Source organism: Megalopta genalis, chromosome 1 (genome assembly GCF_051020955.1).
Source record: "Megalopta genalis isolate 19385.01 chromosome 1, iyMegGena1_principal, whole genome shotgun sequence".
Classification (NCBI taxonomy): domain Eukaryota; kingdom Metazoa; phylum Arthropoda; class Insecta; order Hymenoptera; family Halictidae; genus Megalopta; species Megalopta genalis.
The window spans coordinates 23,287,305-23,312,194 of record NC_135013.1 but is presented as its reverse complement, the minus strand read 5'-3'; the positions used below and the strand labels follow the sequence as shown (position 1 = coordinate 23,312,194).

At 46.5% G+C, this 24,890-nt stretch overlaps 1 protein-coding gene across 7 annotated transcripts in view; it reads left to right on the top strand.

Moving 5' to 3' along the window:
- The window catches only part of LOC117221505 (homeobox protein caupolican), a 195,389-nt gene that overhangs the window by 65,836 nt on the left and 104,663 nt on the right, over positions 1 to 24,890 (top strand). Inside the window, exon 1 of one of the 7 annotated variants that reach the window (XM_076523296.1) lies at positions 10,253 to 11,112. The exons of 5 other annotated variants lie outside the window; for them this stretch is intronic. In XM_076523296.1, coding sequence (XP_076379411.1) covers positions 11,065 to 11,112 — 48 coding nt within the window. In that variant the 5' untranslated portion in view covers positions 10,253 to 11,064. Of the gene's footprint in view, positions 1 to 10,252; positions 11,113 to 24,890 lie in introns of those variants that run through there. One more of the 7 variants, XM_033472529.2, reaches the window with a different exon arrangement.

Genomic DNA, 24,890 nt, shown 5'->3' with positions numbered 1-24,890 from the left:
GCTTGCAGTTGGAATTAGAAAATTCAAGTTCGTGCTAGGAATTATTTCTCGAATCCTGCAGCAACCTGCGAAAATTGAATGTTTCAAAAACGTAGCACAATACAAACCTAATCGTTCTAATCCAAAATTAAAAAATTGTGTCATCCATATGCGAGCGAAAGAAATGAAATATAGGAATACAATTGAATTCTACGATGTTGGACGAAGTACCGTAAATAGAACAGAAGAACTTTTCGTTTCGCGAAGGGTTAATCGGCGTGTTTCTACGCAGTTGTGTCGTATTAATTAACGAAAATGGAGGTTGTCCGAGGCGGTGGTCGATCAATCTTCATCGACGCGAGCGACAACAGTCGGCCGACCCCCCGGCCGCCATTTTTCGGACCGAGTCTGGCCATCGTTGCTTCTAGGAAATCGTTCGCAGTCCGAGGCGGACACGGAGATGTCCCCGCAATCTCCGGAGCTATCGACTGTCCTCTTTGTTTATAAATAAAGTTTAGCCAGTATCCGTGGGCGACGATGTAGGTGTCCCCGCATAAAGTATGGGGAGACACCGCGACGCCCCTCGTCTGCGGGGTAAAATGGAAATGCGTGGCAGCGGGCGGTATAGGCGAAACCCCGCGGTTCCAAGACTGTTCCGGCCTGAGATCTGCGTCGAGAGAGGCCAGGAGAGAGAGAGAGAGAGAGAGAGAGAAAAAGAGAGAGACGTCTCTTTTCGACAAGGACCGCCGGGAAAAAGCCCTCGATTTATTTCCCGCGGAGGGTCTCGCTCCCTTCCGGCTGCGGAACGAGTTCTTAACCGAATCCGAAGTGCGTGAAATATGCCCTCGATGGAATTTGGCTGAAACGCTCCGAAAGTGGATCGTTGTGTCGTTATCGGCGCCTAAGGGTTCGTTTCTGGGCCATTTTTACCCCTCTGTAGTCTATTAGGGGAGTCGCAAATCTCGTCTTTAGGCTGATAATTATTTAATGTGCAGGATCGATGTAGTTGTTTGCGGTGCTAGACGAAATTCGATTGGCTCGTTACGATCCTGACAATGGGAAGCAAAATTCATTTCCATTTGTCGGTTCAGTAAAGACGCCCAATTTCGAAATTCGTTTAAGGGCGATCGCCCTTATTGTGTTCACTGCAACTGTGCTTAAGATAGGTACCTCGACATTGCCTCGAGATTTTTATATATTCACATGAAAGGGATGTTCATTGTCAGTGATTTTATCACCACTAACATTTTCTGTAGAAACTGCGAAAGGGTTCCACAAATCTCTTCATTTTTATTTACTCATTTATTTATATATACGGATAAACACCCATTTTTACAACAACAAAAACAGAAGCATGACTTATGACGAACTGCGACGAATCAGTGAATCAAATAAACGCAGGGTGCATATGTGTCAATATTATCACTGAATCCTGATGAGTACTGTGAGGTTCTAAAGGGCAGGGTTGAGCTCGCAAAACGTGATAGAGCATTAAAATCTACAGTAACGCTAGGATCGTTAGTCACAGTAACTTTATGTTAGTCGCACAATTTTATGCAAATGAATAACCTTTAAAGCAATTTTTACTCCAACTAACTGCTAAGAACCGTTTAGAATAAAACGCAGAGCAATTACAATTAAAAACAGTCAAATAGAGTAATTTGTCCTTGATTCGCGCTCAGATTGCTTACAAAAATGGACAATTTGGATAGAGGAGATACGATTATTCGAGCCTTGCATCTCGTTTTTATAATTGTTGACAATCGGTAACTATAAGAACAAGCCGCGAGGCTCGAATAATCGTGTCTCCTCTTCCCAAATTGTCCATTTTCGTGCGCAATTTGAGCACGAATTATCCATCCAGTGTATAATAATTCCTCTGCAATAAAGCAATTAAAGAATCCAACGACACGCGTCCAGAAAAATGATCGAGCCTAGAGGAGAGCATCACGGGTGAGCCCTAGCTTGTTAATTCCGAATAATAAAAACCTCGTCTCCCTTGTGGAAGACCGACAGTTTCGGTCTATAGTAGTAATCGGCGATTCTTGCTTTCGAATTCTGACCGCAGAGGATCGGCGATTGACTCGAACGATCCGACTGGTTGCCGGGTTCCGACAAGGCGATCGTTACGTCCTTAATGAAAGTTCGGGCACCGTGTACAAGGGGCTGGATCCCCGTGTTCGTTGGACGAAGCTTGCGGCATGGCGCGGGGCCCAAAAAACAGGTCGCCTAAAATTCTTCGTTTCGGATTCTAAGCACGGTCCGGGAACTCTGGCGAACGATTCGACACCGTTTCGAAGCCGAGAAGGTTTCTTTCGGACGGTGGGCGCTAGTCTCTCGCGGCCAGAGCCTTGGTATAGGAGGGTAGACGAGGTGAGGGAAGACGAAGGGGTGAATGAAGAAGGCATGAGAGCGGCGCTGAGCGGCGCAGTTTATTTCGGTCGGGTTAATTAGTGTTGCCTCGCGAGGTTTACGGTTGACATTTCGTTGGTCGTTCGTTCGTTCGTTCGTCGTTCCACCGTATAAGAGAGGACGGGAAGGTGAGGAGGAGGACAGACAAGGGGAGACCGGCTTTTTTACGGCAACATACTGGTCGGCCATACCGAGGAGGAAGACGAAGTTGCCGCAGAGGAGCGCCCGAGAAGAAGAAGAAGAAGAAGAAGAAGACGAAGAAGAAGAAGTAGAAGAAGAAGAAGAAGAAGAAGACGACGAAGAAGAAGAAGAGGAAGAAGTCGAAGAAGAAGAAGAAGTGGACGAAGAACAAGGACGCCCCGGCCAATAAAACTGCATTTCCCCTCGAAGGTGCACCGAAGGCGCCACGGCAGTCTGGACCTCCCTTATTAGCTCCCCTCTAGCGACTTTTACCGTCTACCTCTGGTCCCCGCAACAACCTTTTGTTTTATCCTACGGTGTGAATATCGCACCGTTTTACGGCGTCCAGATTAGACCTGCCTTTGTGATTCCGACAGAGGAAGTCGCCGATACCGTGGCGGAACGAATGCTCGCAGGACTAGCAACCTTGGACGCCAGCCTCCGTAAAGAACTAGCCAGTAGCCCATGGGCCGACGGTCGCAAAGTTACCCGCACAGTTGACCCTGCCAGTAACAGCTTCTAGCTTCGTATCTTACAAGATCGTAACAAAGCTTCTTGAACTTGATCAGAGATTCGAGTCCCTTCGGAATTGTTTCATAAACGTTTCGTACCCCTGAGGCAGCTAACTGTAAACCGAGGCTACGATGTACCTCCGGTACCTGTTCTAAACATTCGGTACCGTAGCTCCGGACTACGCGCATAGAAGTAGTCGGACAATTTGTTGAGTACCATTTACAGGGTTAACGTCTCCCGTTGTCGCAACCATTAAGTACCAGGACATATCGATCCTCGAAGACTCGCCGTCTAATCCGACTTTATCGAACGTTACGAATAAGGTCGATATCGACGTGCAGAGCAGGTGGTAGCTGGTCCGTCGATAGGACCAGCTCGGTCGACGTCTTGTCTTAGATTTGGAAGAGACATTTTCGTTCCCGGACGAGAAAACCTGGACCAGTTTTTCAGGCGTGTCGGTTCGCTGGGAATAAGCCCGATAAGCTCGTAATTCCGTGTCGGCAGGACAGTTTACGATCCACGGAGCCCCGTGTGTCTCCCGATTTCCCTGTTTTGCCTCGAATTAGGTAGGTGAAATCTTTCCCTCGTTAGGCCGAACCCGAGCGTTCCCGTAGCCGTGACAGAAAGAGGGAGAGAGAGAGAGAGAGAGAGAGAGGGAGGAAGAGAGAACGAGAGAGTAACGAATTACAAGAACCTGGCAGCGCGAGGAGAGATAAAGGAAGGGGTAGGGAGAACGGAGGGAGGCCTTACCTAACTGGGTCGAGGGTGAAACAAAGAGGGAACGGTCAAGAAGGGACGGATGAGATGAACGAGTAGTAAGGTAGGCGGATGGTTTGCTGCCTTATTAAGCAGTCTTATCGCTAGAGACAGCCCGGCCCGACACGGCCGTTTAACTTTTACTCGACCTGCAAACAAGTAGTGGACACACTGGCCAGGGAGATAGGACAGTTGGCAAGCCAGCCCTGCGCCGAGCCTGCTACGCCGTGCCACGGACCTTCCGTCCTTATCAGAGCTGAAAAACTTGACGGCTGTAAACACGAGACGACGCTGCAACTGGCCCCCGGATACCTTCGCCTGCGAGATTTACAATGCGTCTTTAAACGGCGTTAACTACGCACCAGGATATTCGAGCGTCGCTACAAACTACCAATGAGGCAGCTCTACCCGGCGTTGTACTTCGCGAGCGGACTCTACCGTTTCGGAGAACTTGAACTTGCCCGCTCCGGCAATCTCCCCGGCGACCATTTCTGGACGATTGCTTTCGCTGCGTTCGTACGATCGTTTTCGAATGAAATTCCACGGTGTCGAACAACGCCGATCGAAATTCTCCGGTGTAATAGCAGAGACTTCGGCCTACTCTCCCTTCCGAACGAGAAACGCTTTCTTAGGTTCGCGCTAATGCGGTTTCATCCGGGGACCAATTATATAGAATCGCGAACAGATGGTGGTCATATTTGAAGCAGAGTGAAAGTGTCGCAGTGAAATTTCTTACAGTTTCTACACTTCCTCGAATAAGTTCGACGATGATCATCGAACGTTCGTTCGCGAGTCTGCATTTCTCTGCTGGTTTTCAAAGGAAACTATTGGGTTGGCAACTAAGTAATTGCCGATTTGTTCAATGAAATAAAAATTTTTTTCTTACTTGGAACGAAGTTTAATCTGTAATGTATTTTCCATTTTGTTCGATCACCTTTTGCCATCTCTCCGACAACTTGAAAATTCCACGCTAGTAGAAAGTCTGATCCTTTTCGGCCAAAAACTGAGTTAAGTGAGATTTTACAGCGTCATCATCGTTCAAAGTTTTACCACGAAGGGAGTTGTCCAGGGATCGAAATAAGTGGTAATTCGATGGCGCGAGATCAGGGCTATATGGTGGGTGTAACATCGATTCCCAAGCAATATCCATCAATTTTTGCCGAGTGGACAAAGACGTGTGCGGCCTAGCGTTGTCCTGCTGGAAAATGACACCTTTACGATCGACCAATTCTGGTCGCTTTTCCTTGACCGCTGCATTCAATTTGTCCAGTTGCTAACATTCACGGATAATAAAAAATAACATAATAATAATAATAATAATAATAATTTTATAATATAACATTTACGGATATCATAAAAAAGGAGTGAGAGACATCTATAACTGAAATCAGCAATTACTTAGTTGCCAACCCAATACTTCTGGATTTATTTTGTTCGGCCGAGAGAGATCAATCTCGCGAGACAGTGTGCATTTCTAGACACGATATATGAGAAATCGTGTAACTCGTTGGATCGAGAAATATTTTCTTTAAACGAATATTGAGTTGCCTAAAAATCGAACTTGTCCGTGTCGTATTCTGGGATCTTGTGGTTACAGGTTGTTCGACCCAACTATCTGTGGATAAATAATTGTGTCACCTGTATAAGACGCGATAGTGGCTGTGATAAATGCTAGGCAGAGTAAATAAACATAATAGACCGTGCTCGTTTCGAGTACGTCCGAAAATGTTAAATTGCCTGTGACAACGATTCGACCGCTCGAAGCCGGATAACTGGTGAAAACTCGATTTGCATCGAATAATAAGCGAAACTATGATTAATGGATCGCGTAAAATCTCTGGTAACAAGGGCAACAAGCTTTGTTACGCTTTCCCGACCACAAAGCTCATGGTCCGTGAGTTTACACAATAACAACGACCGTCTTCTCGCACACTTTCCAGGTTTTCTAGTGCACAAAGCGGTTGGTCTTCCATTACGATTTACACCGTACAAGCAATTTGTCGCGAACGCTTGAAAACGGGGACAGAAATGACGGTCTAAAAGTAGCTCGAATGCGGCAGCTAAAAAGATTGAAAAGAGACAGTTTTTTGTACCAATACCATGACGACTAAAGAGAGAATACACAGAGATCTCGTAAGATGAAAAGCTACAGTTTCTGCTTGAGCTGCCTGTTACCATAATTGAATAATTCCATGCATTTACTTGCATCCCGTCTAGTGAAAAAGTTACTCGCATAATTCCTAATTATAGCAAGAATTCCATACATCGGAATAAAGATCACCGTGATTGAATCTAATTGGTTCATTTCGTCGAAGCATTACCTACTTTTAAGTAATTTCACATTGCGCTCTGCCAGCCGAGACTGCAATATCGTGTACGTATCACCAATTATTGATTAAAATTACATACTTTTCTTCCAAGAGTCAACGATTCACGAATCCGAAACATTTTCACGCGCAACGACTGTAGAAGCCCAAAATTTTGTAATCCATTGCATCTCTCGGTCGTTAGAAAAACTGTAGACGCCGTTCTTTAGCGGATTCGAGCAAAATAGAATGAAATTTAACATTGTACAGTGTCTAGAGTCAGCATTGGATGAATCTTCGTTCTGAGGCACGTATGAGAGCAAGAAATTTGGTGCGATCATATTTGTTTCTATAAAATTAACGTTTCAATTCATCTCTCTCTTCGTGACACTTTCGCTGCCACTTCATCCGTATATGGGTGATGGAATTGTTTGCTCAGATTTAATAATCAATTTTTACGCTAATTGTGGTTGTCGTCGTGGCATGCAAAGCCTTACAGTAACGCGTTCAATGGGTTGCGAACGAACGAAACAATCTCAAAAAATGTCCTTCCGTTCGCGTGTTCCGAAATCTGTGGAGCATCGGGCCGATCACGTTCAAGACGCTGTCAGCTGTTGGTTCTCTCGCAGGTTTTTCGAGGCGACTTTCGCGTCGCGTTTCCTGCCAGAGCCGGTCCAGGCCCGAAAACTCGGCGCGCTCCTACGTCCGCCGGCAAAGTATTTGCCGCGCAAACAGGACATCGAGCGGGATCCTCGAGCCTCCCTTTTTGCGGTAGGACGGTAAACAAAGGTGAGCTCGCGAGCGGACGAGCATCGCCGAGTAGTAGGAGGGACGGGATTAAACGGGTTATTGTGCGGTTTTGACGGGTCGCGGTGACTCCTTGAAAGGGAGTTGTGGCACGAGACGACCGGAGAAAGAGGCCGGACGGCTGGAGCCGACTGCTGTCTGAGAACGCGCGCATTATGTCGGCGACCGTTGGTCGAGGGGGCGTGATCGGCAGGTCACTAGGTTTACGCAGACCAATAAATCATCCGAAGGGCCCGTGTTCCCCTCCGGCCCTGTTAGAGGGTCCTGGACGGTCAGGTACGGGCTCCTCGGAAGGATCCTTATCTTCCAAGGACCTCGTCGCGCTGTCAACTAATCCTATTAGCGACAGTGAATCTTCTCGTTGCTTCGCGACCACTAGTTTTTCAGCGTGGCCCGAAACCCCATGGCCCGTTCCGTGTCGCGGGCCCCGTTTCCACCTACGGCGTCGGCTGCGAGCGCTTCCGGAATCCGCTCGGCCGAGGCCGATCTATCTTTCTAGTCCGCGGAGCGTTTCCCGACGCAATGGACGACCGATTCAATTTTCTGACGCGCGAGAAGGGAGGCCTGTCAGAACGCTTTACGCCGGCCATAGAAATCCGCTTTGCTCCGTGCCGCGAGCGACGCGGGACGCGGTGCACGCGTATTACGTTTGCAAATTGCTCGGGGCAACGTCGCGGAAAATCGTCCGCCACGCGGGGCCGCATTGACACGAATAAGACACATGGCCGGCCAAGCATGATGCCAAGAAAACGCAACCATTCGCGCCGGCCCCGGCCGGAGAGAGAGAGAGAGAGAGAGAGAGAGGGAGAGGGAGAGAGAGAGAGAGAGAGAGAGAGAGAGAGAGAGAGAGGAAGCCGCTCGGCCGAGCGCTATTATTGCGGTATTTACGCCGGAGACGCGCACGCCGCCTACCCTCTCTACCGGCACTCTAATTTGCCGGATAAATACTTCTTGACCGGGGAACGGACCCAGCCACCGCCTAATAACCCGTGAAATTATTCTAAGTGGCGCGGCAACCGACGCAGCCCCGTGGCTAATCCTTCCGACGTCCGTCGTTCCTCGGGTTCTCGCATCGGACGACCGTGAACGCACCGATGCGCTCCCGGCGCTGCCATAACCGCAGATTCGATGCGACATCGTCCAAAAGCTCCGAGACCATGGATCCTTATTCGTCCGCGGCAGGCACCGTCTTTGAAACGCTAGGAAGTTGTGGCCGCGAAACAGACTCGAAGCTTATTTTCGTCCAGCTTATTTCGTCGAAGCTTATTTTCGAAGCTCCATTTTTCCGTCCCAGGAGCACCGTAGTCCTTCAGAAAGAGAGTTAGCAACTCTTAAACCTCCGCCCTCCAAAGTATCTTCTTCCTTTTATTTCAGAATTTAATCTCGCATTCTAATTGGACCAGAAATACCGCAATTGTTCTCGATTTCCACGTAATCGTCGCATTATTTATCAACGCAATGCGAATCGGTAAATAAGCGATATCTAATGCAAAAGTCCGACTCGACACAGGAGCGCGCAACGAACAATAAATAATACGGTTTCGGAAATTTTCTTTACAGCTTGTCATTAGGGAAATAACTTTTACAGAAACTTCGTGTCTGCCGTTTAGTTTTACCACCGGTATGCATGGATTCAGCTATTATTTTTGCAGAGTCGCCGAGAATTTGCAACAATTATCGTAACGGTAGATCGATTTATACGCTGCGGTTTCAAAGAATTCGCGTCCGATTTTCCGACGCTCTATCAACGTGTTTTTCCTCGCAGCACTCATAAATAACCTTCTTCCGCCAGTGTCCGAATACTGTGCGCCATTCGTTGGCTGACTGGCACTCGCTCGGGACACTTCGTTTGTATACGGTTGTTCGTTTCGTACGAACTGCATGTCGGATGTAAATCCTTGGTCGCATAAGCACGCGTATCAAGGAACACATCTAATACGCGAGGTTTTATGATGGATTGAGTGTAAAGTACGATTAACTGATCTGTACGATACGAAACTTACCATGTGTCGACGGGAATGTTGCCGCAACGCTGTCACCCTGCGACGATGAAGTATTTTTTATGGAAGTTGGTGATGCGCGAAAACTGAGAAAGATAAAGTCTCATAAACTTGTCGTTCTTCGGAAAATGTTCGAAACCATATTAATCAAGTATATCGACTTCTATATTTCAGAATCGATTAGCTGATACAAATGGTCTTGTCCAAAGACGATCTTTTGGAAACAAGAACCACGTACATGCGTTAAGTCTTCCGACTACACTTCGACCCCTAAAATCACAATTCTTCCAGAAATCGATAGCAACTACTTCGTCAACCGCCCACGGATACGCAGCTCCAACTTACTCCGAGTTCTACAACCGAAAGCTTGGACTATCTTCGAGCGTCCTTCACCCTCGAACACCGCCCCCATTTGTATCTCCGATATATCCCCCAAATTAAATCTCATTCAACCCACCGTGAACTCATAGCCGATTCATAAAATCTCGTTGGCCAGCCTGCCGAGCATCCCATAGCCCTAGATCCGTGGCGATCGTCACCTTCCACCCGGCAAGGAACAACCCCCAGACAGCCGCGTCTGCTGGCAGCGTGGTGGAAGGAAGTAAGGAGGGTGTCCTTGTAACCCAGACATTTTCGTGTTCGTGTCACGTAGCTGTAACAAAGTTTGGAGCCCCGGGATGCGTGGAAACGGGCAGCACGACGCTTCGTCGTCGGCACTCAGCGATTTCACGGGCCGGACAATGGCGCGATATAAGCCGGAAGAAGGTGGCTCGTCTCCGGATAAAGAACGACAGAGAGGGTGGACGAGTGGGTGGAAGGGGGTAGGACGGTGCGCGAGAGCGTGGCGCGTAGGGAGGGGTAAGAGCGGCTTGGGAGCACGGAGGCGGGGGTGGGAGGAAGCGCGAGAGAGGCCGGCAGATTTATTCAAGTCCCTCGCCGTCGGGTTGACAAGAGTAGACTCGCGTAAACATACTCGTTTCTCCTTGTTCCGCCGTGGCCGTTTGTCGGTGCGGCGGGGTCAGGAGGACGTAGGAGGGGCGGAAGCACGGGGAGAAGGGGATTGTATCGTTTCACGGTTGTTCGCCGGTGGTGGGGGGCGGCGTGGGCGTGGCCCGGCTCGCGGAGGCACGTTCGACGCGAGGGGACGCCCGCGCGCGAAACGGCGCGCCAATCGACGACGGCGCGCCGGCCCACGTGACACGCCCGTGGGGCAGCTCGGAGCCCGCGGATTCGTTGGAAAGGCGGCGGTGGCCTCCCACGCTCCGCCGGTGGGGGCACTGGCTGCTTTCGGTTTTCGTCCACCAGAGGGGGAACTGGGACGGAGCGGAGTGGAAGGCCGATGAAGTGGTGTGAGTGGTGGCGAGTCAGTCGCAGACTGGAGTGCCCTGTGAGAGCAGGGGACGGACCGAACGAACGAACGAACACTCTCTATAACTAATCGCTCGTGACGCTTCGTCGTCTGTCCGAATGTCCGTCCCAAAATCGGCCGACAAGCCGCACACACAGCGCTCCTGTTTTCCGTTCTCTTTTTCGCCTCGTGGTGGTGACGACGAAGACGCGAGCTGCTCCGACACGGCTGCGTCCTCCTGTGAACACGCGTTTCTACTTGCCCGGCAAGACAGAACCATCCGCCGCGCCGCCGTCGAGTAACATAGTTTTCGCTCAGTGCCCGCTCACAGTGCCCGCTCTCGGATGATCATCGTTCCACGCCTCGTGTCGCCCGCTGGACCCGTCTGGACGCTAACGCCGGACAATCGTACCCGCTGACCGGTGTCTCCTCGAGCGTGTGCCACGGGAAAGTCATGTGGTCGCCGCTCGGATCCCCTGGCCAGGACTCAAAGACACCCTGATGGCAGTCACCGTTCCGGCGACAGACCGCGATCGCTCGCCGCCACTAGACACCGCTCCGTTCTTCCCGTGCTTGGCGCCGCTTCGCCGTTGCCGGGAGTAGTACCAGGCTGACATTTTTCAGTGAGAGAGTGCAGTGCGTGCAAGGTGCGCGGTTTTGGTGACACAATTCTTCGTTGTTTCCGCCGCGAGACTGAACCGCTCCGAAAGGATCCGCTGTTGCTGCTGACCGTCGACGACCGCGCGAGTCGAGCTGCTCCGAAATGTCAGCGTACGCGCAGTTCGGGTACTCGTATCCGTCGGCGTCCCAGGTGAGTCCCAGGCCCGCGGCTTCGCCTAGCTTCTGTCCCGTCGTCGAGACGCAAGTGCTCCGATTTTCCAAACATCTTCCTTACGTCCGATCACCGCCGTGCTCCGATATCGTCTAGGATCTTGTTGTCGATAAAAACTCCGAGCCAGGCAATTACCGACGAACAGGCGAGGATAACGGTTCCGCGATGCATTGTCTGCAAAATCGCGGCTCAATTATTTGCCTAACGATGGTCGCTTACCGGGTAGCGATTTCAGGATCATTGTTAATCCCAGCCGACTAACGCTCGCGCGGAGGCTTTCTTTTCGCGAAAGCGAGCGATACGCGGCTGGTAATTAGGCTTTGCTACCTTGTTAGACACGAGGTTCCCTCGTTCACGGTTCAAATTCCGTTTCTGCTTTTTCCACGTAGCGGGCCGGGCCGCCGCGTCGGCCCCACGACCGATTGGTCCCGTTAATTGCTCGCCAGCCGGCAGTTTACCTAACCGTTCGTTTTCTGTGATCCCGCTCGTTATTTATTTTTCGCGACAATTAACGAGCTGAAACGGCGTTCGAGCGACGTTCCGGCCGAACGTTTCGAACTTTCCGCGTTCGAAAGATTACGTTGAGCAGGCTTCGAGAATGAAATTCAGGCGACAACACCGTCGATTGGCTCGCGATCTGCGCACCTGTATCGCGTAAATGTTTACCGACGGCCGTCGCACGCTGCGTCGAAGCCTACTTGAACCTCGACCGCTGGTACGAGCGACAAACAATTAGATACCTGCCAATTATGCAACCGATTATTACAGTTCCTCGCATCCTCGTTGCGCAGCTGCGAACCTCGGAGATTCGAGGAACTTTTTGAACCGCGGAGTGTATAGACTTCGATAGTAATAATACCGCGATCGAATTCGTCGAATCATCGAACAGCTGTATTAATTACTCCGATTGTCTCGCTACTTCGTTTATACTCCGTCTAGACCTGAAAATCTTGCTGTCTAAAAATTAACAACTAAAGCTGCAACAATCTCCAGTTCTCCATTTACAAATACCGATGAAACTAATAACTTCGATGTACAAGTTAAATCGGTTTCATTTTATCGGATTCCGAAAAATCTTGTTCAGTAAAAATTGATAACTAATGGCGCGATTAATTCTGATCCGTCCTGTAGCTTCCTTTCGCGATGCCGGCGTCAATTGGCGTTCTCTAATTAGCAAATAATCTAATTTACAAATACCGATGAAACTAATAACTCCGATGTACTAGTTAAATACAAGTTTCATTGTACGATTCTAAAAAATCTTGTTCAGTAAAAATTGATAACTGATGGCGCGATTAATTCTGATCCGTCCTGTAGTTTCCTTTCGCGATGCCGGTGTCAATAGGCGTTCTCTAATTAGCAGACCCAGTAGGGTCGGACCGCAAAAATTGGTTAATAGGTCGGCCGAAGCACCGCGTTCTATTTTTACCCGAAATTGGGGTTGCCTTTCGTAGTCTTTTAATTTACGCACGCTGCAGTTTTTATATAGACGTATAGTCGAGCCTAGCGATGCTCCAACTAGGTATCGGAAAGATTTATCGCGCGCCCCAGTGCCGAGTTAAATTAATTATGAGGTGATTAAAATTCCAGTGACCCCGGCGGCGGCTACGGGCTCCGCGCGCCGTTCTTTAAGGCCCAGGAAACCCGTGAATGAGCTCGTGAACTAGAAAGTTCGAGAAACTCGACCGTCCTCTTAATTAAAAAAAAAATCGCAGACGGGAGATTATCATCGTAACGATCGTTTATTAACCATCGAACGAGTGTGTACCATTAGAACTGATTAATTTCGATGCGATATTCGAGTTTCCGTAAATTAGACGATTAAGATTGGTATTCACACGAACGCTGATAATATGTCCAACTTCGAGAATATTTTTCATCACCCGGGACGTTTATTATCAACTTTATATTCCGATCGCACAGCTGTATCGACGTACCGTATCGTAAAGCACAAGATTTAGTTACCGTTGTACAAGCCTCGAACGACTGAAAAATGAGCTGTTTATTTTGAAAGTGGCATAAGTCGCTTTGTTTTTAAGTCGATACATTTAAGGGTTCGCGTTTTAACACGTTTAAGAATATGGATGCTAACTTTTTCGAGAAGATTTACTTGTATTTGTTATCTCAGGATACTGATATTTTTCTCGGTATAATAATACTCACATATAAAGTATAATAATATTCAGTTTAATAATACTCAGTATAATAATACTCATACTATAAAATCACCACTTTTCATTACGGTAAAGTGACTTATGCCACTTTCAAAATAAACGGCTCGAATCTAAAATCGATTCGTGCACGCACTTTTTCCAAAATAGGAACACTTAGGTTTCATAAAAATGGTAGAAATCTTCTTTTTGAAAGTTTGTTGTTTGTGTCGCAAAATGTTGCAGTGCGAGCGGCTTAGTGTCTAACCTCTTCTTTTTCTTAAATCAGTTGTCCGTTAAGACGTGCGATGCGTTGGTTACGAAAAGACAACAAACACTGATTCCCATTAGATAAGTGCATTTACTATCGCAACGTATGCTCATCGAAGTAATCAACCCCACAGTTTCGAAGACCCGGTAAAAAGCTCCCTAAAGTATTAACACATTGAGTACCGAAAATTAATCCCAATTATTCCCCTGAAATCGAAGTAATTCAATTAATTAAACTGAAATTAGAATGAAATATTTAATTAATTATTATGGAGAAAGATATTTAAACTCTTCGGCATTCTATACATTCTTGTAAAATTTAGTTTGTTCGAATAGGGTACAACTCTATAGTTGCATGGTGTAATTCTATATATATTAAATTTCTTTATTTTTTCATTTTGTTTATTTTCGAATAAAAAAATTTAATGTCTTATCAGATAACTATCAAGTTATTTATGCCCAAAAACAAGGCACAGGAGTTGGTCACCCCGCAGTAACCTGCTCCACTACCCTATATTACAATAAAACAGAATTTCAAAAACTAGTAAAAAGTTAATGTGGAAAACATATCAATTTTTCGCAACGCAAGATGACTGTTCCGAAAGAAACATCGATTCCGATCGGAGAATCGCACCTACCGCCGGTATTGTTTTCCAATTACAACCTCCATCGACTGGTGCCAACGAAACAAAACGAAACATCGGCGTTGCTGCGGGGCGGACACTTTGTTTTCCCGATTTCGTCACCGGCAAATCCGAGCGTCGAGGGGGCGAAACGGGTCGGCGCAAAAGGGAAAATGAAATTCTGATTTACGAGCGGTCCTGGACCGGGGCTACCGGAAGGGGTTGAGGACGCAGGCGCGGAACCTCTCTCTATCAGCGTTCGCCGAAAAAAGGAGAGAGAGCGCAAACAAAATAACGGGAAATCGGAGAACGGGATGATGCGGTGTGCACGCGCAGGTGCGATCGCGGCTCTAGATGATAATAATACGGGTTAGGTCCGCCCGCATGGTCCGAGAGGAAGGTGCGAGGCTGCGTCGAAAGGGCTCTCGCGTTACTCGCTTTTACACTCGAGCCGAGCCGAGTCGAGCCGAGCCGAAGCGCTCCGGGCTTTCCCTCGTCTCGATTAACTCGCCGATAAAAGACCCGCTCCGCTCTTTTTCTGTCCTCGATGGGGTTGAAGTTCGAGGCTGATGAAGTTGTCCCGCCGCGACCGCCGGGAAATTGAATTTCGATGCCGATGAAACTGCGGGGCTGGGTGTCCCGTGTCCCTTGCAGCACACCGGCAAAAATTGTTCTCGCCAATCGGCGACGGTAACGCAATTCCGATGTATTTTCATGGGTGGTAGTTGCTCGTGAAAGCTGGCTTAGAACGCTTATTATGTCATTTAAATGTCGACACACATTTGTATTTGAAGCTGTTGAATTATCAATGATCTGCGATCGATCGAAGTGCATTTACCGGAAACACGTAGAAATGGCTAGTTAATAAGGGAATACTCCGATGTGAATTAATTTTATCGATCGCATCGTGATCAAATTGTGCGCGTCTTGTAATTTTTTTTACTGCAAAAAATATGTCTCCTGTACCGTTGCACGCGCATCCGCGGTCAGGGGTGCTGCGTTTTGAGAGTGCGCGAATAAAACGTTGTAACGAGATCTCGTGAAATAGAAGCACGGTGTGGCAGTATAGATATATATTTGTGTCACAGATTATTGATTTTTCTTGTAGGAAATAATATTACATATAGTAGCGCCGTAGTAGCCAAGATTGACTTTCCACCTGTTCGGCACACTTCGCGGTCGTAACCGTTCAGTGTTACAATCTTCGACACGAACCTTGCGTTACTCAATGTTGCTTTTTCTCTTGTAGACGCTGCGGCAGTGTTATACATACGTTCGATTACGTATCGTTGCGAGTCATAAAATTGCTCGTTTCACAATCGCGAAGTTTGATGAACTGATATATTCGTGGAGTTGTAGAAAAAGTATCGCGTACATGCAGAAAAGAAAGAAAAGGAATGCGAATACTTATTTAATTTTTAGACGGCTGTGGCAACCAGCGGTCAATTTATGTAACAGTATTTTCTGCGAATTGGAAAAATTCGATGTACATTCCCGCGATGTGTTATTTCACTGTTAATCGGATTACATTCCTTTCCGGTGATAGACGTAGTTCGCGGCTGCAGCCAAACTGCTCCGAAATTATATTTCCTCGATTACCCCTTTCGTTAGGCAATAGCACAGATTTGAAAGCAGCGACCTGCTCGTATTGATTGCATAAAAAAAATTAATTGGCGTTGCTTGCTGTACAGTGAACTTGTATTAAATTATAATTATACGGATATCGAGTAAAGAACTGGATCAAAACGGAACCCGGTTTATCATTTATTGATTACTAGTACAAGAATATTGGTAAAATACTTGACATGTGGATCGATGAATTATAAATAGGCTGCGGATTTGATACATTTTAGATGAATTAAAGAACATCCGTACGTTACTTTCCATTTGTTAAAAGGATGCGGTATTTGGCTCCTGTAAATTGCGCTTTGGAATTTGTTATTTTTCTGCAGATTATTTTTATTGGGCGCATAGGTAAAGAGTAGAATAGAAATGAATACAACGATCAACCTACCAAATGAGCAGAACAAATATAAATGGTGAGATACACACACACAACACTGTAAAGACATTATTATTATTATTATTATTACTGTCAAATGATTAGACCGTGGATTTTACGAATTTGTGATAAAAATCACTGGATGAAATTCCAAGCATCGAGGATATTACAAGAAGTTTAGGACATTCCTACGTTTTCCGTCATTTACTGAAATCATCGAACGAAAAAATAAATTTGTATTCGAATCCAATTTCTTACAATCTCATCTCAGACAATTTTTAGTAGACAATTGGTAGATAACAGTCTACCAATGATCGCACGAGCTCGTATCGAAGCGACAAAGGGTCAAGTCGAGGGATTTTCGGTACGAAATCGAACGAAAAAATAAATTTCTATTCGAATCCAGTTTCTTACAATTGTCTCGGACAATTTTTAGTAGACAATTGGTAGACAACAGTCTACCGATGATCGCACGAGCTCGTATCGAAGTGTTTAAGGGTCAAGTCGAAGGATTTTCGGTACGAAATCGAACGAAAAAATAAATTTGTATTCGAATCCAGTTTCTTACAATCTCGTCTCGGATAATTTTTAGTAAACAATTGGTAGACAACAGTCTACCGATGATCACACGAGCTCGTATCGAAGTGTTTAAGGGTCAAGTCGAGGGATTTTCGGTACGAAATCGAACGAAAAAGGACACGCCGATCGCTTCGTATTCAATTCCGACAAGGAACCGACGTCCCTCGGGACCACCTTGGACGAGTGTCGACAATAAAGCATCGGTTATCGCGGCTGGTATCTGGTTGCACGGCCGATCAACGAGTCGCGGACCGTTCTCGCAAGTATTCTGCAGGGTTCTGCCGCGGTGAAACGCAGCCTCCCGGTACCGAGAACCGCGGAGAAATAGAGGAAGAAAAGCGACGTCCTCTAATTGCGCCGGCGGGATCGTCTAAACGGCCGTCCGTCTAAATAACGCAGCTCGGTGCTCGGCTCTCTCGCGAATGCTTTACGATCGCGTCGCCGAATCCCGTCGCGCTGGATAATAAATATTTTACGCGGATCATTTCCACGGAAACGCGGGTAACGATAATTGGAGTTTATAGCCTACTTACGTGAATTTATAATAGTGTCCCGTCGCGGCGACGCGGACCGGCACCGACTCGTAAAATTCGCGATTACAGATTAGGTAGTTAATATATTTACTGCCACCGCCCCGGGATTCCGGTTGTAATTCCGCTTGTCCTCCTCGTCCCTCGCCCTTTTTCCTCCCTATCGCCGTCCACCGTCGGGCTCCGCGCTGCTATCGCGCGTTAAACGTCGGTAGCTCTTCATTTTTTCACCGCTGGTTAAAACGGAATCGCGATTGTCGCGCGCCGATTGGAAGAGCGAACGTTAAAGCATAAGTCGCGTAAAACGATCGCCAATTAAGAAACCACGACCGCGGCGTTATAAACTGTTTTATGAAGTCGCGGGACGATATCCGCGCGGCCGATTTCTAGGGGAAAGAATCTCCAGCGACGCGCGAACCGGCCGCGAGCAATTTATCGGGATCATTTCCTCGCGGAACTTCTCCCGATTTTTTTTCAGCATCGTAACGAAGGTGTACGATCGGTTCTTCGTCCTTTACGCGCCGATGGGATTGAACTTGCGTCGATCTCGCCGATGCTGCCATTTTGATAGTTCTTCCAACGGGTCGGTCGGAACCGGTTAATCGATGGTGAAATTCATTAGAAGCTTGTCTGGTATAATTCGAATAGACAGGACTTTGCGAACAGTGAAAGTGCAACGATTATCTTAACGAATGTTTTCGACGAACGCGAATGTGCTGGAATATGAATAAGTTTTCAGCAAAGTTTGGAAACCTTCCCCTCGAATACTCTAATCGTACGAATATAAAATATAGTTCAGCAGGAATTTCAATTTCTTTATGTTCCTCTACTAAACTGTTAATTTTCTTGTACGACAGAGGGGAAACTGCGAAGCCGCGTAGATATCGAGTCGAGTACGTATAGATCGTGCTAAAAGGAATACAAGAGAAGCGTTCGAGAGAAAAATGCTCGCGTTTAATCGAAGCCCGCGTTGTTCGCGGGAACATTGCGCGTCGAGAAGGTTTTACCGGATTCCGGCGCGAGGGAGGAAAGCGAGATAAAGTTCGGAAAATAATAGAATCGTCGGCAGATATATACCCGGTGATTTACGTTTCCACGGTTGGCAATAAAATGGCGTTCGAAATGAGTAATGGGCCTTGGGCAAGAAGCCGCTGGGAAGGGAGAGCCCGTAGTTCTCTCGGCTAGTCGCAGCTCGCAGCCGGCTCGCCGAAGACGAGGAGCCTTTTGTGTCCATCGGGCGTAGTATAGGGGCGAGCAAGGTGTTAACATAGATCCAGCTAATACGATGTTAATGATATGCCGGCGTGCACCTGTGAAACGCGTCGCGTAAGCGGCGCGCTTACGCCTATGTCGGACGCGTTTTTCTCGTTTTCCCTGCGCGGCGTCTACCGGCCGAACCGTCTAATGATATTAATTAATTCGCCGAGTCCAAGGATGCCGATGTAATCGTTTCGAAACGGCGGGATGCGGTGGGTGTGGTTACGAGAGTCCTTAACGAATCGACGAAACGGACAGTTCCGAACAGGGAAATTAAATAACGCCTCTGCTGGGGCTCGGCTCGAGCTCGATCGGAACTTTTTCTTGCGATCCTCGATGAAACGAAGTTTACATGCTCGATAGTTTGCCGGCGGTGGTTCATTAGAGAAGAACCCAGAGATCGTTAACTGCCACTTCGGCCCGAGTTACTTTCTACCTACTTTCCTCGTACTTTATACGCTGTTTAGATTATCGCCTACACGCGGAATAGCGCGTTCCTTCCGTCTGTACGATCTTCGGTTTCCAGCGAAACGCGCATACCGAGGAGACCTTCCGAGACGAGTTCGGCTCGCTTATAGGGCAAAAAGGAAATCGGCGAATACTTTGGCCGCGGTCTACAAATTCTAACTTCGTTCGGACAATAATTCCCTGCTGCCCGGCTGAGAAACGAACTACATCGAACCGGCGCGCCGCGCTGCTACGTTCCGGGAAGTTATCTTCATTAATCGGGAAGTTAAACGGCGAACGATGTAACTGCTGCGAAAGTGAAAAATCATTTTTATGGCGTTAACGCTTAACAATTTGTTCTTGTTCTTGGATCCGGGATAATGCGGGCATATTGAAGCGCCAACGTTGAGCTAAATAATTTTTATTATCGTTTACATCCGAGTATTTAAATTGATTTTTCTCCAACACGCGATTGAATCAAACCGTTACAGACGAATTACTTCCCCAATCTTTCGCTAATTTTAGTGGTAAAATCTCCACGAGCTTCGACTTACAACGGCATTTAAAATTAAACTCGAGTAGACACTTGTGTGTGACACATTTGAGCCGTTCATTTTGAAAGTGGCACAAGTCACTTTAACGTAATGAAAAATGGTGATTTTTTAATGTTTATACGAAATTATTTATACTGAGAAAAATATCAGTATCCTGAGATACGTTAAAATAAACGCGGCTCATTTGTCACTAGACTACAAATTCTTATACGGACTTCAACGTTTCAGGAACAATGTCTCAAAAATCATTTCAAAGGAAAAATTTGTTCAGCCGTGTAAAATGTTCCTTACGTTAAAAAAAAGTAATTACTTTGTCATATTATTATTGTTCACGAATTCATAGTCGATGTAAATACACAACGATCTATAGTGCATTTATAACAGTATTTCCAGTTCGATTCAGCTTCTACGAATGGTTTTGTGCATCGATCAAATCCAAAATTATTTAGTTACGAGTTCGATTAACAAATACGCGTAAGTAGCATCGTTACAAGAAGGTACTAAATGTAAGATAACACAGCGATGGAGATCGCACGTTCGAAGATGCTTCGCGAGAAGAGGAAATCGTCTGCTTTGCGATAGCAGTTAAAAGTTATAAGGATACGGTTTACACCGTTACATTGCCCATGTGATGCCCGCGGCATATCGTGTCGAGAGAAAATGCTCAATTTTTCAACGACGATCGGAGAAACAAGGTTTCGCGATTCCTCGTTAATTCGTACAGAAGAAAACTCGTATCGAGAGCGACGCCCATCGAAAAACCGAAGAGATAAGAAGCAGTGTAAGAGTTCTCCGTGCGTTCCTCGCGTCGAATTCGTTACGCGTAATGAGAATCAGCGATCGGCCGTGGCTCGTTAAGTTCACCGTGAACGCATCGATCGCGATCCTTCCGTTATTTGTCAGCAGCAACGGAACACGTCGAGCGGGTCTCGACTTTCGACGCGGCAACATCTGTTCGCCGATTATACATACGCGCGCGCGTAACGACGGTAATTACTTTTTCGTTTGCCGAATAATTAGTATAAAGTTATTACTACCACTGTTCTTGCGGCGCTTATTAGCGGGTGACCGATGTACCCGCATTAATTGAGCTTTGAACCGAGCGGAACGCTGTTTGTACACGTTGTGGAGGATATTTTTTTGCCGGCTTCGCCAGCCAATCGATATCTGCTGGAAAAGTTCTAGCGTATGAAAAAATTTCGAACGAACCGATCATGAATATTTAATTCGATATTTAACTTGCTGCTGCTGCGAGCGCGGATTTTATATCAGAATTTGTCTACCCGTATTTGCCGCGGCGGTGTGTCGTACCTCTCTGCGTAGCGAGCGTTGAAATGCACCGGCTGCGAGCCAGTTGACTTTATCAATTGTGTTTACATTCCGATTAGGAGAAGCTTAAGGCACTTTTCTACCAATAATCACTGCCGAGCGTTGTACACAGCGGAGATATTTTCAGATATTCCTTAATCGATGGTTTGAGAAAATTACATTCATCGAAAACGCTCGCTCGAATTAGTAATGTGTAAATGTGTAAAAAATTGTTTCAACTTTGCTCGGTTTCGTAGAAAGTTTATATTTTACTGGGACTTGGAAACAATTGCTATTAATGCATAAAGATGTGCGATCTACCGTTCGTTTTTCGATTCGATTGACTATCTACGCTGTCGATGAACAGTGCGAGACCAAGAAAAATCTTCGTATTGCGATAATCGAGTCATTTCGAGCTGGAGAATTTAAATCGTCACCTAATTACTCAGTTTCTGGCAATTAAATCAAATAAATCTCTGTTCCAGTAATATAATATTGTTCCGATAATCGAGTCATGTCGAGCTGGAGAATTTAAATCGTCACCTAATTACTCAGTTTCTGGCAATTGAGTCAAATAAATCACTGTTCCAGTAATAACAACGGAGAAATTTGCAAAAAATGTCTGTCACGTTAAAGCAGATATGTTGCGGAATAAGGGAAAATAGTGGGAACGTAGTATGAACATTTTTTAACCTTGAAAATTTTGTTTAAACTTGAAATATTCCAACGAAATTGTGATTTATCCAATACCATGTACGGTTGGATTTTTTAAATGACATGTTATACATAAGATTTTGACACGATAACTTCACAAAACAGGTTACAGTATTTATCTACCACTTCAGGTTTATGAAGTTCCGGCAACTCTTCTTGCCGAATTAGGATGTCACATATACTATCCTTCTTCTTCGCTGTCAGAGACACGGTTCGATACTTCCGACCAGTAGTGTATCCTTTAGTGCAACACTGCAACCTCTAACCGATCAGATGTCATACGTCGCGCTCCTATTTCTGTTCCGTATACTGTCATTCATTTTAGAATATACGTACAAATTGAAAAAGGTAACAGGTCGATCGAGAATCGGGACAATAAATATCTGTAAGGCTATAAATCACGATATATTCGAAATATCAGCAATTCGACAAAAATGTAACAAAAAAACGCGAAACTTTGAAACAGCCAGCAACGCGCAGGATACGAAAGCGAGACGTTGTCACGAAATCTACCGCTCTTAATTAGCCGATAATTGCTCCGATGCAAGATACAAATGAAAAAGGAACAGGAACATTCGGGGGACGTTCGAATTCTTGCTGTTTATCTGTTTACCTATCGGGTTGAGCAAAGTCGAATCCGCTCGGTAGCGTAACGAGAGAACCGTCTGGTCCGGCTCGAATTCGATCCGAGAAATCACGCTCGTGCAACGCGAGCGGATGCCATGATCGCGAGCATGTGCTCGCGGGCCTTGCGGTCATGAGCGACGTCGATTGGTCCGCGGGGATCGCTAAATTTACGAGCGTCGCCCTCTCGTCGTCGTGTCGATCCGCGAGCAAAGAAGAGAAAAGACGCTCGGCTCCTCGCGATTTCGGTATCGTTGCTCGAGCATCTGTTCCGGACTCGCGAAGTCGCGTTGGTGCGCGAGCCGCGATGCCAATAACGCGCGAATCGCGAGCGGTGCAACGGGCACATCGGCCCGTCGTGTAATTACGGCCCTGGACACGGAAGCGCCTCGATATCTCCGTAATATCGGTTTTCAGGATCGTGGCCTACGCTCTCTTCGCGTCTCCCTTTCCCTTCTGCGTGTCTCTCTTTCCTTCACCTCTCTCTCTCTCTCTCTCTCTCTCTCTCTCTCTCTCTCTCTCTCTCTCTCTCTCTCCGTCTGTCTTTCTTTCTCTTTTGCCGCGCGCCTCTCTGCTCGATCCCTCTCTTTCGATCTTTCTCCCCCACTGCCTGCTGTATCTTTTCGTTTACTCGAACACCGACGTCGTCCAACGTTCCGGGCAGAGAGGGTTTTCCGATTCGAGTTAGGGATTTTATCAGTAGACCGCGGATTTTATGCAGTTACGATAAAAAATAGGTAGATCAAATGCAAAACGGTAAAATCGTTTAGATAATTCGCTAATATTATTTTATTACTGGCGACTTGTCAAAATTATTCAGAAAATAAATAGACGTCTGTGCGCATATTGCAAATAATGAAGACAATTTTTATTTTGTATAAAGATCCGCAGTCTATTTATGAGCAGATTTATTTGTTACAACATCGAATGTAAGATGTTACAAAATCGTGCCGGCCGAAGTGACAAAACCCGCATTCTTGCTCTTAAAATTGTTCCAATTGTAAAGGTGATTGCTACAATCTTATATATTAGTGCTTATAACAGGAATTAACGGTCTTGACATTTATAACCTCGACAATTTTCTGAAATTGTCAGTAGAAACTGAAACGTAACCCTAGAACGACCCTCTGGTGTCGCCGGCGACCTCGTAAAATTTGTAATTCGTCTGCAAATGTGAAAATAAATACTCAAACATTTAGGTTCTGCTCACCCTCCTAACTTATGAAGAAATAACAATTCTTTTGCAAATACGTATTAAGCTTCTGGTTCTTTTTATGTTTTTAAAATAATAAATAATAATAATATTATAATATAAATATATATGATAATATATTAATATTATTAATATTATAATATAAAATAATAAAAAAATATTATAATAATAATAATATTACTTATTATATTATTATATATTATTACATTATTGTTGTATTATTATATTATCATTATTATTACATTATACATTATTTTACTTATCTGGGGTCACCCGCAACCCCGCAACGTTACTTACGCCGAAAAATAGGAGAAGATCGTTGTAGGGTTAAAACACCCTAAATTTCAAAATAATATTCTCTATTACCTTCTCTCGATAATCTCGCAACATTAAACACAGCAACTGCTCGCGCAGAGCAGCATCGTCGCGATTCCGGGACAATATCCTCGATCATGCTTTCACTCAGGCGAATAATAACAGGCCGAAGTCCCCTACAGAGTATACACGACGGTACAAAAGGGCCGAGATCTCTCGACAAATCGACCGCGATCCGTTAAGGTGCAATTCCCCGCAAGATATCGTACACAGAGTTGCGTTCCGTGCGTCTTTCGGCGCATCGCATGATGGCTGGGAGGAGCTGGTAACAGGCGACGGGGGCCAGGAGGGGGGCTCGCGTTCGGTTCGTTAACTCGCGTTATTATACCGTCGTTATCCGGTTGATACTTTGTTATTATCCGCGGTGTGTGTTATTCCGGTGCGGCGGCGGCGGCGGATTCGACGGGGGCGAACGACGAGCAAACGTGCAACGGCCCCGGGATCTCCCGATGATTGACGGAATCGGCAATTACGGCGCGGATTCTCGCACGTACTTACCTACCGGGCCGTTCCGGCGCACCGAGATGGCTTACACGCACGTCGCGGGAAACCGGTTGGCCTGTTGGCGGTCTTTAAAGGTGCACGTGTCCTGCCGATCCGCATAGGAACGGCCTCGTTGCGCGATCACCGAATTCGGAGCCGATTTCGAAGCCGATTTCGAAGCCGAATCCACCGCGCCGCGCCGCGCCGTGCGCGCCCTTCTCTCTTTTTCCCAATTTCTCGGCGAGCCGGGCTCTCCGCAGCAGCCGTGTGATCCGGCAGGAATGCCGTCTCGTAGAAAAACGATCGATATGTATATCGACGTAGATTGAATTTCATTCGGGGAGCCCGACCCGTCACGGTCTCCGCGCCATTGGACATCGGCCCGCAAGATTCCTGATATTTATTGCTGTCGTTGCTAATTCGTCGGTCGAATCCGCCGGATTTCGTACAAGCGGGGCACCGGAAAGCTCCGTTTTTGTGTCATTTGTATAATTAACCCTTCGCAACCGAGGCCACTTCGACCACAGAATTCAGATGTTTCTTCGAGTCTGCAGTTTTTCGCAATTTCTCCGCAATCTTTTTAAACACGTTTTATCTGGATCAATTTGAGTTTTTGTATTGCAATATC